Below are 17594 nucleotides of genomic sequence, written 5' to 3'. Positions count from 1 at the left end.
GAGTGCTGGGATTAAAGGCGTGCGCCACCAACGCCCGGCATGAAGCATCTTTGATATGTTTTGAACATGTCAAAGTGTCCCTTCATTCCCAAAATGTTTTGCTATAGAAATGACTGTGTGGGGTCAATAGTGGTGGAGTGGGTTCAAGAGAAACTTTCAAAAGGGTGAACAGAATGTGTAAATTGCCAGGCACAGAGAGACCTTGGTAACAACCATCCACGGCAAAAGGAGAGGGAACATTAGAAGCTGAGCCAAACAGGCATAACTCACATCAGACTTATTCTTTTCTATGCCATTTCTCACGCATACACATAGAATTTAGCTGACATCTTTGCCTTGTTAAAGAATAGGCTCCTACTTATTTTTAATTCCATGTAAAATATAGTTTCACTCCTTTCATATGTAAAGCTAGAAGTAGAGTTCGGGGATCTCACGGTCAGATTAGACTCCAGGAAAGCTTGTGCTCCGATTTGAGATTTGGCGCCACAGTCCACGCTAGAGGATATTTTTTCTGTCATTTAAGCATTAGGAGGCGGGCATGTGACTCGCTAGCCAATAAGAAAAGTTGCTTGGCTGCCTAAGCCGTCCAATGAGGCTTCCAAATGTTGGGAGAGGGCGGGTCCAGCAGCGGGGATGCCACTTCCCGTCCAGCCATTTTAGGCGTTTGTGTCTTCTCCGGAGAGAGCCCCGCAGGTTGTCCCCAGTGTTTGTGTCTCATCCGCTGATCACAGGAGCCGCTGGCGAACACCAGGGCACCCGGCGACTGAACATGGTGCGTACGGCCGGGCGTCCCGGGTGTTGGGAGGAGGCGGCTGCCAGCGGAGGCGACAGTGGGGACGCGGCCTCCCCGGGCAGCCGAGTCCCCGGGCGTCTGTGACTCACCGGGCTCCGCTGGGCCGCGCTGCCCGGGTCCCGCTGGGTGGAGCTGGGTCAGCAGGCGCCGCCGCGGTCCTGTCCCCTGCTGAGCGCCCCGTGCTGCGGCCATGGCCTCCGTCGGCATCCGGGCACCCGCAGCCTCGCGACTCGGCAGCCTGGGCGGTGGCGGCAGTGTCGTGGTGAGACTCGGGACTCCGGGGTTCGTGTGTGTGTGAGTCTGTGTGTGTTTGGGGGGGAGGGGGTGCAGGGTGTGGTGACCTTGGGTCCTGAGCGTGTTGTCAGAAACAGAGGGACAAGCTGGTGTGTTTCCGGTGCCAGAATTTTTCGGATAATAAACAATTCCCCAAATTATGTCTGTTTCGTTGTTAACAATTAGCCAAGTATGCCCGGGTTTGCTTGCTAGCCAGCCAGTGGCAATCACAGGTTCTTATATAACAATCTAAGTCCTAACATTAACTGGCGGATAACATGAACATTTCACATAAAGATATACAAATGTGCAGGTCACAGAGTGGGTAAGAGCTAAAGTGGTTGAGTTTGGAGTCCGTTCTGAAGTAGGAGGCATAGAGCTGAGACAGATGCAAAGGACAATCTGTAGGGAACCAAAAATGATGTCCTACCAGTGCAGGCACAGATGTCAAATGTATATGCAGTGTGCATGAGTAAGTCAATTTAAGTTGGCTGGGTGTCCTGGGCAGAAGAAACCGCACTGGAGCTGGAGTCCAAGGACTGACTCAGGAGTTCTTCCCTGTGGGTAAGGCTCCTGACAGTTGCCTGCCATCCTTTGTCTTGGGGTGGTCCTTCTAGTCTATGGTCCCAGGTGAGGGGGTTACATGCGGTATGGCTAACAAGCTGATTTGTGTGGTGTGTCTAATAAGATTTGGTATAATTTCAGGTGTCATCGTTGATGTCAATTTGTCTCTCCTGGTGTTCTGGCAGATACTGGCTATTTACTTGTGTAAACAAGCCATATTGCCTTTCTTTTTTTGGTGGTGGTGGGGGCTCTTATACTTCAACTTGGAGTAACTCTGGTCAAGGTTGTTGCTTAATAAAATGGAGTCCTTCTAGGCTTGACTCTGCTGGAAAGCAGATATTCCCTATGGTATAGAGTATCACTGAGCAGTCTGCCCTGGCTTCCTCGCTGTCTCTCCTTCTCAGTGGTACCTGCTTTTCCTATGAGTCTCACAGATTCCAGGAAAGTTTCCTCTAAATTCCATGACCTGTGTCCATAAGTCAGTGAATCTTAGCACTAGCAGTAGGCCCTGAATTTCTACCTTCTTCTGATATTCCCAAACTTGTTGGAAAGGGGGATCCATATCCATGGAAGACTGGAGTTGGCCTCTATCATAATTGCTAGTGTCCTCAGATCCTCAGATGTTTCTAGACATTGCTTTTTGTTTTAAAATTTTATTTATGAATTATTGTTGTATACACAGTAATAATACATAGTGGTGGTGGTGGTGGTGTGTGTGTGTGTGATATCCTGCATGCTACAACTTGCATTTTGGAGGTCAGAGAACAACTTCATGAAATGCATTCTCTGTTTTACGTGGGTTCCCAGGATTGAGTTCATGTCACCAGGCTCATGCAGCAAGTACCTTTACCTGCTGAGACACTTTTCCAGTATCTACACATTATTTTAAAAGGCAGAGTCCAAGCCAGGCGGTGGTGGCGCACGCCTTTAATCCCAGCACTCGGGAGGCAGAGGCAGGCGGATCTCTGTGAGTTCGAGGCCAGCCTGGGCTACCAAGTGAGTCCCAGGAAAGGCGCAAAGCTACACAGAGAAACCCTGTCTCGAAAAACCAAAAAAAAAAAAAAAAAAAAAAAAAAAAGGCAGAGTCCTTCTAGAGGTAGGCCTTACTGTATGTGAACAGAGTTTTGCATTAGGAGAAACCCCTAAGTGTTAGGTCTACGAAGTTCTCTATGGTTACCCTGAACAGGGCTTTTCTAACTCTTAGGGAGGACGGGAGAAAGCAAGTTTATACAGAAGTTAACAGAAGGCTCTAGAGTTTGGTGTGGTGATATAAGGTGGCACAATCGGTTCTTATTAGAGCCCTCAATTCTTTTCCTTATACATGCTGGCTGCTTTGTCTAGACTGTCAGCTTCTGGCACCCACCTAGACTATACATTCATTAGTCACTTGGGCCAGAGGGGAAGACTGCTGCCGATGAATGAATGCCAATGGGCCTGGACCCAGGCCTGCCCATCCACTCATCTTGCCAGTTTGAGTGACTGCAAAAGGAATGTAATGTTAGGATCCAACTATTGCTTAGGAAATAACATCTCCAGCAGCCTTCCCCTTTTACAGATATTGACAGCCACCTTACTTAGCGATTGTCTGAATCGCTAGCTAACAAACTTGCTGGGATTTCTCACCTGGAGAAATGAGCTTATATCAAAATGGGTACTAGTGGCCACACTTCCTGCTCCCCATCCCCCTTCACTGGCCCACAGGCTCCTCTGACTCTCTGGCCTGGTAATCTGAGAGTCTGCAGCCTGGATCCTGCTTTGAAACCAATTCCATCCCCAGAAAGCTGTAAGATCACCTCTTCCAGGCAGGTCCACATTCCTCTCTCTAGAGCTCAGGCCGTGCTGTTGCCCTTCTGTTTGCTCCAGAGAACCTCATGGGAACATTCCCAACAAGAACTAAGAAAACAATCAGCTAGAAGACAGACCAGACAGGTAATCACCCTGGCCAGGACTGTTTCTGTGTACAACTTGTGCTTAATCCTTTCTCTTTTTTAAATTATTACAATTTTTAAAAATAGAAGTATGTGCCAGATGCCCAAAGCCAGATCTGGAATTACCAAACCCTTTGATTTATTCTCCCAGAAAGAGCCAGACTGACTTAGAGAGCTGTTCTTTCACTCTCCGTCCTCTGTCTCTAATTGGCATATTGGGACTGCTGGCCAAACTTAATCTGTCATGATTACAAGAGCAGGATGCTGCGTTTTAAATTTTTTAGTTACATTATGAACTAGGAAATATTTGGACTAATGGTCCTAATTTCTTTTGTTATGATTTATTTATTTGTAGTTTATGTGCATTGGTGTTTTGCCAGCCTGTATGTCTGTGTGAGGTTGTCAGATGCCCTGGAACAGGAGTTACAGACAGTTATGAGCTGCCATGTGGGTGCTGGGAATTGAACCTGGGTTCTTGAGAAGAGCAGCCAGTGCTCTTAACCACTGAACCATCTCTCCAGCCTCTGTCTTAATTTATGTGAGCACTTATTTCTGATGAGCCAATTTGTTGTCATGCATACAATATAAAAATGTAAGCATGAGCCGGGCGGTGGTGGCGCACACCTTTAATCCCAGCACTCGGGAGGCAGAGGCAGGCGGATCTCTGTGAGTTCGAGGCCAGCCTGGGCTACCAAGTGAGTCCCAGGAAAGGCGCAAAGCTACACAGAGAAACCCTGTCTCGAAAAACAAAAAACAAACAAACAAACAAAAATGTAAGCATGAGTAGACAGGATTTATACTTATATAGCCATACACAGATTTAAATATAAAATATAAAATGTTACAGTATTTATTTAGATTTAACATTTGTCAGTCATAAGCTAAATTGTTCATTTAATTTTTTTTCTTTTTTTTTGGTGTGTGTGTGTGTGTGTGTGTGTGTGTGTGTGTGTGAATGTCTACTAAGCATGATTAGATGCTCAAGATGGCTAGAAGAGGGTGTCAAATTCTCGTGTGTTTGTGTGTGTGTGTGTGTGTGTGTGTGTGTGTGTGTGTGTGTGTGTGTGAATGTCTACTAAGCATGACTAGATGCTCAAGATGGCTAGAAGAGGGTGTCAGATTCTCTGGAGCTGAAGTTACAGGTGGTTGTGAGTGGGAACCAAACTAGAGTCTTCTGGAAGAACATGAGGGACTGACTCTTAATGACGTAGCCAATTCTTAAGCCTCTGCATATTCTTTTCTATCATTATTAAATGGTGCTTCCAAAATCTGTACTTTTATAGATACATCTTTAAATGTAAGCAACATAGAAAATTTAAGTACTTTTAAAAATGTGTATTTGTTTATTCTTTGAAAATGCCTCACATGTGTTCAATGTATGGATTATGTCCATCCCATGATTCCCCCTTACAGTCTCTTCACAGACCTACTGCACTATACCTGCCTACCAACTTTATGCCCTCTTTAATCCACTGAATTTAATTAGTGTTTCCAGTATGTTTGTGGGAGTGGGATCATCCTAGCAGGAACAACATCTCTTTTTTTTTTAAGTATTTTTTTAATTAATTAATTTATTTATTATGTATGCAGAAGAGGGTGCCAGATCTCATTAGAGATGGTTGTGAGCCACCATGTGATTGCTGGGAATTGAACTCAGGACCTCTGGAAGAGCAGTCAGTGCTCTTAACCTCTGAGCCATCTCTCCAGCCCAGGAACAACATCTCTTAAGAAAACAAATTCTCTCTCCTCCAACAGCAGTTAACCATCAATAGCTCCTCTGTTGGCCCCTCCCCATTTATTCTGAAAGTTTGACTAGTTTGATCTTGTGCTGTTCTTATTCAAGCAACCACAGCTGCTCTGAGTTCATGCATGCAACAGCCCTGTTATGTCTCGAAAGCATGATTCCCAATAGTCCTCCCTGACTTCTGGCTCCTACACTGTTTCTTTCCCCCTCTTCCATAATGATTCTTGAGCCTCGTGGGGAACAGGATACATTTAGAGCTAAGCTTTCCACAGTCACTTATCCCTGCATTTTGATTAATTGTGGGTCTCTGTATTAACTCAAGAAGAAGCAAGCTTCTTTGATGAGCATTGAAAGCTACACTAACTAATCTATTGCTATAACCGTAAGTATTTGGAAGGCAGTTTGATACTCTGTCTATTTAGCAGAATAATAGCATATGTTCTCCCCTAAGACCTGTGACCTAGACAGCTGTGGGGTTCTATCTTGTGGAGCAGGCTGTGAATTCAATCAGAAAGCAGTTGGTTGTTACCCATTACATTGATGCCACCATTGCATCAGTGGGCATGTCCTGCCAAGCAAGTAAGTCATTATATTATAGCTTGGAGAGTTCATGGCTGGTAAGATTTTTTCCCCCAGCAACCTACACATCACCTTTGGCGCTGTGAAAGCTAGCCAACAGAGATGAAGATTCCATATGAGTACCAACTTGATTTCTCCATTTCTTGTGGCTCCAGTATGAGGTGTCTTCAGCAATAGGGTCTTACCATCAAGTTCTGGTGGGTAACCAAGAACAATAGTGATAACCTGTATTGTAAAACTTAAGTCTTGAAAACATAAACTCTCCCCTGATTTCTAAGCAGGCAGTAACACATTGGTTTTCAAATGACATTTTTGTTTTTATATTCCTACATTGGCTGTCACAAGAAACTTGGAGAAAACTTCTAGTTTTGTTTGTATCATAGAGGAGAGAGAACATGCATGCAAGTGATCATATACTAACAATGCAATTATATGTTAGAATTTATCTGAAAAATGGAAGCTATGCTATTTTTACTTTTTGTAAGACATAATTCTTTTTAAACTTACATGGAGTAAGCTTAGGTATCTGCTGGAGGTTACGAGTTCTTGTGGCTGTATCTTTAGAAAAGGCAATTAAACTGAAACCTATTAGGACTATTTTGGAGCAAACCAATATAAAGGCAAATTGGAGATATACCAAGAGACTTTTTTTTTTTTTTCTTTTTTTCTTTTTTGGTTTTTCGAGACAGGGTTTCTCTGTGTAGCTTTGCACCTTTCCTGGAGCTCACTTGGTAGCCCAGGCTGGCCTCGAACTCACAGAGATTCGCCCAGCTCTGCCTCCCGAGTGCTGGGATTAAAGGCGTGCGCCACCACCGCCCAGCTACCAAGAGACATTTTAAAACAGATATTAGCACAGATTATTAGAGAGATGTCCAGGGGTTAAACTAGGCATGGGCTTCTCAAGAGAGAGTCTCAGGTAAGTGTCCTTACAATGAGTATATATGAGATCTTGGTAGCTTTCAAGTTATATTTCCAAGTACTATGAAGATTTACACCCTCTACCAACTTTTTAAAATTAAATTTAATGTTATATGTATGGGTGCATTTCTGGCATGTATCTGTACCACATGTGTGCAGTATCCAGAGTCCAGAAAAGGGCATGGGATCCCCTAGAACTGGAGTTGTTAGCCACTGTAGGAGTGGTGGGAATCAAACCCAGGTCCTCTGGAAGAGCAACCACTGTTCTTAACCTCTGAGCCATCTCTCCATGCCCACCCCCCAATTTCTTAAATATTCCTCATAGTATATTTTACAACAGGGTTAAAAGTATAAAGAATTTCCTTTTGTAAACAAAATTGTAAAGTAGATTTATGAGGTTTGTTTAAATTGGCAATGAGGAGGCATTATCAGTTCTGACCCTATTTAGCCCAATTCTCTTTGATAAGATGTCATAAAGAAAACACAATGTTTCTATAAGCAATTTTGGCTTTGTCATTGTTGGTCTTTCCTGAACCCCACCAGCAGGAATGGCAAGCCAGACCTTGAATCAATGGCCTAGTTTCTTCCCCATACTTTCTCTCGTAGGCCCCAATAATTTCCCGTCTTTCTCACCATATCAACCCAATAAAACATTCACAATTTAAAATCCTTTCTCACTAAAAGCCTTTACATTTCTATTACACTTTTTACTAAAAATACATCCTTAGAGCCTATGAGTTGACTTGGTGGGTAAAGGTATTTGTCACCAAGCTTGACCACCTTAACTAGATCCCTGAGACCTCATGGTTGAAGGAGAGAACCACCTCCTGGAAGTTGTCCTTGCAACCCCACAGGTGTACTGTGGTACTGGAGGTCCCTCTCCCTTCTCTCTCTCTCTCTCTCTCTCTCTCTCTCTCTCTCTCTCTCTCTCTCTCTCTCTCTGCCCCCTGCCAGACATATCAATAAAAATAAATAAATGTAACGTAAAACATATGATTAACATTTATATCTTCTCCCTGCTGGATTATTTTTCTTGTTTTTCAGTATCATAAAGACAGGGACAAAACAAATAAAGTGACCTATTAAACAGGAGTTACCACTCAATTCACATTTATGATATGACGGAACAAATGAAGATTTTCTTCTTATGTATAAGGCTTTGTCCCTTGCTGGGCTTAGACAGACTTTGTCACTTGGGTTTTTGTTGTTTTCTCGTGTTTTTAGTTTACTTTTTAAAAAACTGAGTGTTGTGTATGTTATATGCTGTGATGTGTGCGAAGTCAGAAGAGAGCTTCAGTTCTCTTCCTGCAGTTTGTGGGTTCTGGGAGTCACACTCAGGTTGTCAGACTTGTCGAAGGCAGCTTTACCCACTGACCCACCCATTTTGTAGGCCTACTGTGTTGTTGTTTTGATTTGTTTTTGGTGTTGGTGTTGGTGTGTGTGTCCCAAAAGTCTTGCTTCAGGCTTATTTATGGCATATAGAGAGTAACCTTAAATTCCCCTGTACACCAGAAGAGGGCACCAGATCTCATTATGTACAGCCATGTATGGTTGTGGGCCACCATGTTGTTGCTGGAAATTGAACTCAGGACCTCTGGAAGAGCAGCTAGTGCTCTTAACCTCTGAGGCATCTCTCCAGCCCGCTGGGATTATTTTTGTCCATTATTTTAGTCAGGCTGACTGTGACTTTGAAGACTGAATATTTGATTATTGTCCATGAAGAAGAGGGGAATCTACTGCATGTTCCCATGCTGGTACCAGTTTATCTTTGCCTTGTGTATATAGATGTGATTTTTGTACACAAGATGTGATTCTGGTACACCATCTCTTCTCAATAGTCTGTTCTTCTGTTTCAAGATTGCTGAGTAAAAACTGATTTCTTTCATTCAGTGTATTTGTCTGAGTCGATAGCTTAGTGCTGTGATTATTGTATCAGTCTTTTGTTTATGTTAGGCAAATTTTATATTCTTAATAATAAATAACTGTTGGACATTGATTTCAACTACTTTGATAAAATAGACTTATATTCATTAGTTTTTTTTCTATAGGTATGATTAAATAAAAATCTGACAGGCAAGCTAAAGGAGAAAGATCTGGTCCACAGATTAGAGGACAGTTTGCCTTGGTGGGGAAGTAAGGTAAACAAGCAGGTGAAGTAGATGCTCATGCCATCCAGTCAGGAAACAAAATGATGAATAAATGCTGATTCTCAGGTCACTGTCTTCATTTTATATAGTCTAGAGTCCTCTACCTAGGGAATGATCCGACCCGCAATCAAGGTGGGTATGCCTACACCAATTAATGCAATCAATATAATCTCTCAGAGACATTCTCAAAGGCTAACCTCAGTCTAGATACCTCTCATGCGTGCACATGGAGGCATGCCTCTTGGATGACTCTGGAGACTGTCAAGTTGATAATATTAACCATCACAACATTAACATTAACATCCAGCCCTTGTCAGCTTGACTCCCAGACTTATCATCACTTTTAAGCCATAACCTTCGGCCCCTTATCTCCATAGACTGATGACCATGTTATAATGTAGTATACATTTATCCCTACACCAAAACCTCCCCATAGTCATTAAGCATATTTAAACAGTTGGAGATTCCAAAGTATCTTAACTGTGAGGTCCTATAAAATGAAGTTACATATATCAAATATATACATTTACTTATTTACTCATTTATTTTTATTTTATGTGCAGTGATGTTTTGCCTGCATGTATGTCTGTGTGAAGGTGTCAGATCTTCCGTAACTGGAGTTACAGACAGTTGTGAACTGCCATGTGGGTGTTAGAAATTGAACCCAAGTCCTCTGGAAAAGTAGCCAGTGCTGAGCCATCTCTCCAGCCCTGCATAATTCCAAATATATAATGGCCCAGAGCAAACATTCCTGTTATAAAATGGAAGAATTGGGGCAAGCTATGGTGGACCAAAATAAGATACAAATCCAGCAAGGCAAACATCAAATCCTACATCTCTGTCCCTGACATCTAAATTTGATGAAATTGACTACATTCCAAAGGGTAGGTAGCACCACCACCCAGAACTGCTGCCTGCATCACATATCGTCTGTGTCTTGGACTGGACTCTGTGCCTATAGCTGTCCTTGGCAGAGAGCTGTTGTTAAGGTCCTGGTATCTCTAGTATCCTGTGGTCTCCAATAGACTTCACCTTCAGAGCTCTACACATTGACTTCTGAGGCCCACTTGGCAGGAACTCTTGACTCTCCTAAAAGGTGCCTGACCTCAGCTGTTCTGTATGACCTCCCTGTCTGACATCCTTCATTCCTTCAAAACTAGTACCATGTGGATGCCAGTGCCCAGTTCTACAGCCACCTCAGGTTGGAGCCTCTGGTTTTGCCCTCAGGCCATCGTTCTTCTTGTTTCATTGTGCCCTAATAGGTTTTCCTCTAGTGACGCTGATGTTTTTATCAGGTACAGCTGCTCACAGACATGGCCCATTAAGCCCTGCTTTTGGCATTCAAGGGCTTTTCTAACCCAAATACCAAATTTTTCCATGTTCCTCCCACAAACAATGCCTAAGATGGTCATTTTATCACATAAACAGCCCCAGTATAGGGTACCAGTTTTCTCTTTCCTGGTTGCTGGGTTAAAATACCCTGGTGAAAGTAACTGGATGAAGGATTGGCTGAGTTACGTGGCAGGGAGGTCAGGGTGTCTGGAGGTTGGATTAGCTGCCCACATGACCCACAAACAGGAAGCACAACCTGATGAATGATACTGATGCTTAGCTCCTTTGTTCATTTTATACAGTTCAGGATCCCCCTGCTCAGGAAATGCTACCACCAACACTTAAGATGTTTGTTCCCACATCAAGTAATCTAGATAATCACAAATGTACCAGGGGCTTGCCTCCTACATAATTATACATTCTATAAGGTGACAACCTTAACCACCACACTTCATAAAAGTTTGTTACAGAATGTACAAGATTTTGTACATGTCTGTGACAGGTGACATGGTGGCTAGTTAGAGCTGCTTCTAGAACATGTGGCATTCTTGTTTCATTGTCTACTGACATTCTCCAATAAAAATGGAAATGTTAATTTATTAGTACAATGAATTGCCCATAATCAGTACTGTCTTAAGTTTTGTGTTTAGTTGCTGTGACAAAATTCCTAAGAAGAAATGTTTTGTTTTTAAAGATTATTTTGTTACTTATTTGTGTGTGTGTGTGTGTGTGTGTGTGTGTGTGTGTGTACACACATACACGCGTGTATCTCCCCTCCCCAAGAGAAGCCAGAAGGAGGCATTAGATCCTCTGGAACTGGAGTTACAAGTGGCTGTGAATTGTGTGATATGAGTAGAGTTTCTGTTGCTGAGGTAAAATACTATAATCAAAAGCAACCTAGGGAGGAAAGTGTTTATTTCAAATCACAGTTCCACATCATAGCCCATTACTGAGGGAAGTTAGGGCAGGAACTCAAAAAAGACAGGAACCTGGAAGCGGGAGTTGATGCAGAGGCCATGGAGGAATGTTGCTAACTATCTTGCTCCCCATGGCTTGCTCTGCCAGGACCACCTGCCCAGGGGCGGCACTATCCACAGTGAGCTGGGCCCTTCCACATCAATCATCAGTCAAGAAAATATATTGCAGATTTGTCCATGGACTAATCTGATGGCAGCATTTTTTTTTTTTTTTTTTTTTTTTTTCCTTTTTTGAAACAGAGTCTCACTATATAGCCCTGGCTGTCCTGGAACTCACTGTGTAGACCAGGCTGGCCTCAAAACTCACAGAGATCTGCCTGCTTCTCCCTCCTAAGTACTGGGATTAGAGGTATGAACCACTCTGCCCAGCACTGGGAGCCAATTTTCAATTGAGGTTACTTCCAAAACAGTCTAGCTGGTGTCAAGTTGACCTAAAACTAGCCAGCATACTGGTACTCACAAGAGCAGTGAGTGCTCCTGATCCCCCAGCCATCTCTCCAGTTCCCCTAAGAAGAAATCTTTGGGGAGGATAGGCTGTTTTGGCTTACAGAGCATCATGGCTGGGAAGGCATTGCAGGAAGATCTTGAGGTGCCTTGTCACACTGGGTCTCTGAATAGATTGGGTTCTAACCTGTGTCTGATGAGCACTTACAAACATTACAAGAATTCTGAGAGAAAATAGATACTGTAAAAGTGGAGTGTGATTGATATCAACTGTTGAGAAAGCTACTTCTTTCTTTACAGTTGGGATGGGGGAGGAATCCCTCTGAATAGCAGTTGCAGACACCAGAAGTAGAATTGTCTTCTGCATTACTAAGAATGCAGTCTTGGGACAGCTGGTATTGACTGCGTTTGCGACATTAGACAATCAGAATTCATTGTAAATGTTGAACCAAAGTACAAAGAGAGGTTAGCACAACCTAGCTAAACAAGGATGGACCTATCCTGTTGTTGCCTTACCAGATAGCTCCAATCTACTGTCAGAATTACCGTGAGAGATTCTTAGTGTGTATGAAATGTGTGATGACCAAGATAAACGCACATAGAACATTGAATCTTACCAACTTCTTATGAGTTAAGATTAGCTTTCCAGTACTGTAAGACTCACACTCCTTGTGGAAATGTATGTGGACTCTTTCAGGAGTCAGTAACCTTTGAGGATGTGGCTGTGAACTTCTCCCTAGAGGAGTGGGCTATGCTGAATCCATCCCAGAAGAACCTCTACAAAGATGTGATGCAGGAAACCTTGAGGAACCTGGCCTCTATAGGTGAGTATGTCATCATTCCTTTAATCAGTCAATCAAGGAAAAAGTGCTTCTGTGTAAGTTTAAGTATGGTAAAGAAACATTTAGGTGAATATGTGAGATGGATCACTTTTTTAATTTTTATTTTTATTTCATGTGCCTTGGTGTTTTACCATGGGTGTTGGCTCGCTGGAAATAGAGTTACAGACAATTGTGAGCTACCATGTGGGTGCTGAGAATTGGACCCGTGGCCTCTGGAGAAGTCAGTACTCTTAACCACTAAGTCATCTCTAGCCCCTGTGAAAAGGATCACTTTTTACTGTGAATTTTGCTAGAATTTATTAACATTTACTATGATGTCATAATTTATAATGATTTCACTTGGTTTGTGTTTTAGGAAACAGTTTAGAGCACCATATCATTGAAAATATATACCGAAATTCCTGGAGAAAACTAAGGTAATATGGACCTCAAGAGACAGCCCCAAGAGTTGTGTGGTTGCACATTTTCCAAAGTAGCAAAAGACACACGTATATCCAGTTTCAAGCTCAGTTACTCTTAGGAAATTTTCTTCAAAACTGGAAACATTAAATATCAACATTCTGAAAACATTATATGGTTTTCAGTACTGGAAATAACTGGAACATCACGATCCCTGAAGTGGTTTGTATCATATTTGATACATACTAACTTTTCTCCATACAATGTTATTAAAGTTTAAATATTAATTTATCCATAAACCTTACATATAAGGTATATATGATACAAAAAGCAGGTATATTTTTAGGCTTGGACTAAATATCAAAATTTCATTGTGGACTTTGGAATTAGTTCATGTAAAATGATTGTGGTCATTTGTATGGTGCATCAAAATTGTACAAGTATTGAGAATTAAATACATTGTTTTTGTTTTACAAATCCATTTTTATTGATTTTTTTCATTATTTTAGCTTTATGAAGGGTACAGTCTCACTTGGATTCTATGTCCAGTGGCCTTTGCAGCAAGTTTTCTTGACAATTTGGCATGAAGCATGCCACTGTTTGGAGCTAAATTACCTTCCCCAGATTATTGCTGTTGGTGTTTTTCTTTCCAGGGGTCACTGTGTTGTTTTTCGAATAATGCACATAAACACATTACTACCTAAGTAGAATTTGGTTTCATCTTGGTCATGAACTCCTTCAGTTTTAAGAAGAGCCATGTGCTTTCTTTGGTTCTGGAGATCTCACTTATTATAGCCAGCAAAAATAGTCTTGCACCAACAGCCTTCCAGACATACTTGCTTTTTAGAAGTCCTGTTTCTAGCAGGCCTCTTCAGGTGCCAAGATGGCATCAAGAATTGAAATACGTATTTTAGTGTGACATAAGACATGTTTGCTAGACATGTCGATGGTATAACACAACCACCCCTGAATACCACTGTTTTTGTTACAGTTGTCCCCAGAGTCTCTGAGAGCATTCAGGCAAATGCCTTTAAAAGTTCTGACAGCATAGAACTAATGTTTCTACTGACAACTAGTTAATACAGTATCAGTGATGCACATTTGCTTTCTTACAGTGGTCAAGTGGTGGAGGGACTCTATGACTTCAAAGATGATCACCAGTGTGCAGAAATCTTTGACTTCACTACACAGAGCATTGTAAACCAGAACCCCTTTCCAGGAGTACACATATGTGAAAACAGTGGATGTGCAAGAGTAGTCATTGGCCATTTGTCTCTAAGTGTGCTCCTTAAACCTGACACAGAGCATGAATCATATGAAGACCAGGATTATGGAAAGGAATTGTACAACAGTGTGGAATTTGGGGCCGCCTCCAGTTCTCTCCCATCGTTTGAGAACTATGAAAGTACTTACACTCTAGAGAGACTGTATAAAAGTGAGAATTGTGATGAAGACTATAGATTTGGTCAAAATCTTCAAAAGACTTTGACTGAAGAAAAGCCCTTTGAATGTAAGCAATGTGGGAAAGCTTTCAGTTCTTCAAGGTACTATCGAAGGCATGAGCGACGCCATCGGGCAAAGAAGTCCTATATATGTAAGCAATGTGGGAAAGCTTTTGCTTTTCCCACTTACTTACAAACCCATGAGAGAATTCACACTGGGGAGAAGCCCTATGTGTGCGTGCAGTGTGGGAAAACCTTTGCTCATTCTCGTTCCCTTAAAACACATAAAAGAACTCACACTGTTAGGGACCTCTTTGTGTGCAATTACTGTGGGAAAACCTTACGTCATTATAGTTCTCTTCAAATTCATACAAGAATTCACACAGGAGAGAAACCTTATGTATGTAAACCATGTGGCAAAGCCTTCATTACTTATCGTTCCTTTCGAATACATGAAAGAATTCACACTGGAGAAACTCCTTATGAATGTAAGCAGTGTGGAAACACCTTCATGCGTTGGATTCAATTACGAAAACATGAAATAATTCACAGTGGTGTGAAACCCTATGCTTGTAAGCTATGTGGGAAAAGCTTTACTTGTTCTGGTTCCCTGAGAACACATGAAAGAATTCACACTGGGGAGAGGCCTTATGTGTGTGACCAGTGTGGGTATAGCTTTACTCGATTGAACTCGCTTTTAAGACATAAAATAACCCACACTGGCGAGAAGCCCTATGTGTGTAATCATTGTGGGAAAACTTTTCCTCGTTCTGCTTCTCTTCAAAGACATGTAAAAATTCACACTGAGGAGAAACCCTATGTATGCAAGCAGTGTGGGGTTGCCTTTGTTACTTCGACTGAACTTCTAGAACATGAACAAACACACATTGATGAAAAACCTTACGTATGTGAGCAATGTGGGAATGCCTTCGTGCTTTGGAGTCAGTTTCAAAAACATAAAGCACTTCACAGTGTCCCCGTTTCCTATATTTGTAAGCAGTGTGGGAAAAGCTTCACTTCTTCCAGGTCACTGAAAACCCATGAAAGAATTCACACTGGCGAGAAGCCCTATGAGTGTAAGCAGTGTGGGAAAACCTTCCTTTGGTCTTACTCCCTTCAAAGACATGAAAAAACTCATGGTGATGGGAAGCCCCATGTGTGCAAACAGTGTGGGGAAGCGTTCACGTATTACAGTCATCTTCAGGTGCATGAGAAAATACACCTTGATGATGAACCCTATAATTGTAAATACTGTGGGAAACCCTTCTTTACTCTGAACCATTTACATAGACATGAATTACTTCACACTACCATGGATTCCAGTATTTTTTAATAATGAATTAGAGAAAAAAAATTTTTTTTGGCTTGGTAGCTTTCAAAGACAAGCAAAATCACACTGGGGGCAAAACCTGGATTTGTGCTAGCAAAGTGGAAGAACCTTTTGCATTGTTTCATTGAAACAAACATGAAGCGCCACAATGGAAAGAAACATTTTTTTTTTTTAAAAAAAATCAATGTGCAAATGGTTTTTGTGTTTAAAGTTCCTTGAAGTACGTGAAAGAGAAACAAGCCTATGACTGCAAGTGATGTGGTGAAGCCTTCTGCAGTCCCAGATCATGGAGGAGACATGAGAAAGCTCACTCTAGAAAAACTTACTTGTATATGTGGTGTTGTAAAAAAAACCCTTCACTTCTTCCCCATTGCCCCTGAACACATGGAAGGAGTCACTGTGGAGAGAAACCTTTCATATATAGGCAATCTTGGATAGTCTTTAGTTATCATCACATCCTCTCACAGACGTGAGAGAACATACTGTAGAGAAACCTTAACAATAGGATTTGTGAACTCTTCATTATCATCCTGATAGCACTCACGAGAATGTACATGGGGAGAATTCCTATCAATGGAAAACTGATATGAACACCACTTGGTTCAGTTAACAGATAAGGAAAGAACCTGATATGAAGTGCTGATTTGCTTGAAAGAGATGTTCAAGTTTTCATTTGGCACACATGGAAACACCAGATGAAAACCTTTGCTGTTGAAAAACATTGAAAGTCTAGAGCAGTAGCAAATATAGGAAAAGTCTTTTGAAATCTTTTCATATTTGATCTCATAAATGTCAGTATTATGAAGGACTGAACATATTTTTTTTTCTTGTAGCATGCTCCAGGAAATGCACACTGAAGAGAATGTTATCAGTATAGTATTTTGTATTTATTGGAAATTTTTCAGGGGCTGATAGGAATGGCTTAGCGTTGAGAGCATTTGCTACTCTTCTAAAGGACCTGCATTTGGTTTTCAGCAACAGATCACAGGGCTCACAACTGCATGTGACTCCAGTTTCAGGAGATCCAATTCTTCCCACACACATGTGACATAGGTTCACATGTACACATAAAAATAAACTTTAAATTTTTTTGTCCCTGCCCCCTGCCCAAAAGCTTTTGCTGTGTATCCCAGGTTTCCCTGGAACTGGAAATCTCCCAGGTTCTAGCTCTTGAATGTTTAATGAAAGGTGTCTGCTTCCACATTCATTATCATTGGCTACTATTTAAAAGTTCATCTCGTGACTCATTTTTAAATTTTACTCTACAAAGTAAGCATTAAGCAGAGCCTTGTGTTAATACGGAATGGCAGCTTAAACCCATGAACTGGAGACCAGTAAGACCTACGTATAAAAAATTACATTAATAGAAAGTGTATTTTATTAAATTATTTTGTGAGGTTTCTTAAAGCAATCATGTATTAGTTTAATGAGTGATATCTTTTTGTATCAAATAAGGTAGGTGCTTTCATTGTAAATTATGTTGGAATCATTGGTGAATTGATATTTGAAATATGCCAGTCCACATAAATATCTTTAAAAGGCTTTTTAGTATTTGTGTGTGAGTGTGAGAGAGAAAGAGATAAGAGAGTAGGAATGTGCCAGTGGAGACCAGAAGATGGTGTTGTATCCTTTGGAGCTGGCGTTACAGGTATCTGTGACGTGCATGATGTGTGTGATGGGATCTAAATCCTAATCTTCATGGTAGAGCAGTAAGTACTCTTAACTGCTGAGCCATCCCTCAAGCCCCTGCATAAATGTCTTGTTTTCAATCATGTTTAATGGGTGGTTAAAAATATGACTTTGTGAATATTGGAATAATCCTATTGGTTTCATTTGGCTGATTTTGTGTATATGCTCATTTTTCATGAAAAAAAAAACACTT

The 17594-nt window shown here is 41.5% G+C and overlaps 1 protein-coding gene across 1 annotated transcript; it reads left to right on the top strand.

Moving 5' to 3' along the window:
- The first annotated feature begins 574 nt into the window (after positions 1 to 574).
- LOC114680877 (zinc finger protein 136-like) lies at positions 575 to 17589 on the top strand. Its single transcript, XM_028854050.2, has 4 exons — positions 575 to 772; positions 12397 to 12523; positions 12897 to 12957; positions 14056 to 17589. Exons 1-4 carry the CDS (start codon positions 590 to 592, stop codon positions 15713 to 15715), a joined length of 2031 nt encoding a protein of 676 aa, XP_028709883.2. The 5' UTR covers positions 575 to 589; the 3' UTR covers positions 15716 to 17589.
- The last annotated feature ends 5 nt before the right edge of the window (positions 17590 to 17594 follow it).

This window comes from Peromyscus leucopus, chromosome 22 (assembly GCF_004664715.2).
Source record: "Peromyscus leucopus breed LL Stock chromosome 22, UCI_PerLeu_2.1, whole genome shotgun sequence".
In the NCBI taxonomy this organism is placed as follows: Eukaryota; Metazoa; Chordata; class Mammalia; order Rodentia; family Cricetidae; genus Peromyscus; species Peromyscus leucopus.
Note: the sequence above shows the minus strand (reverse complement) of the source record. Positions and strands in the feature narration are given on the sequence as shown.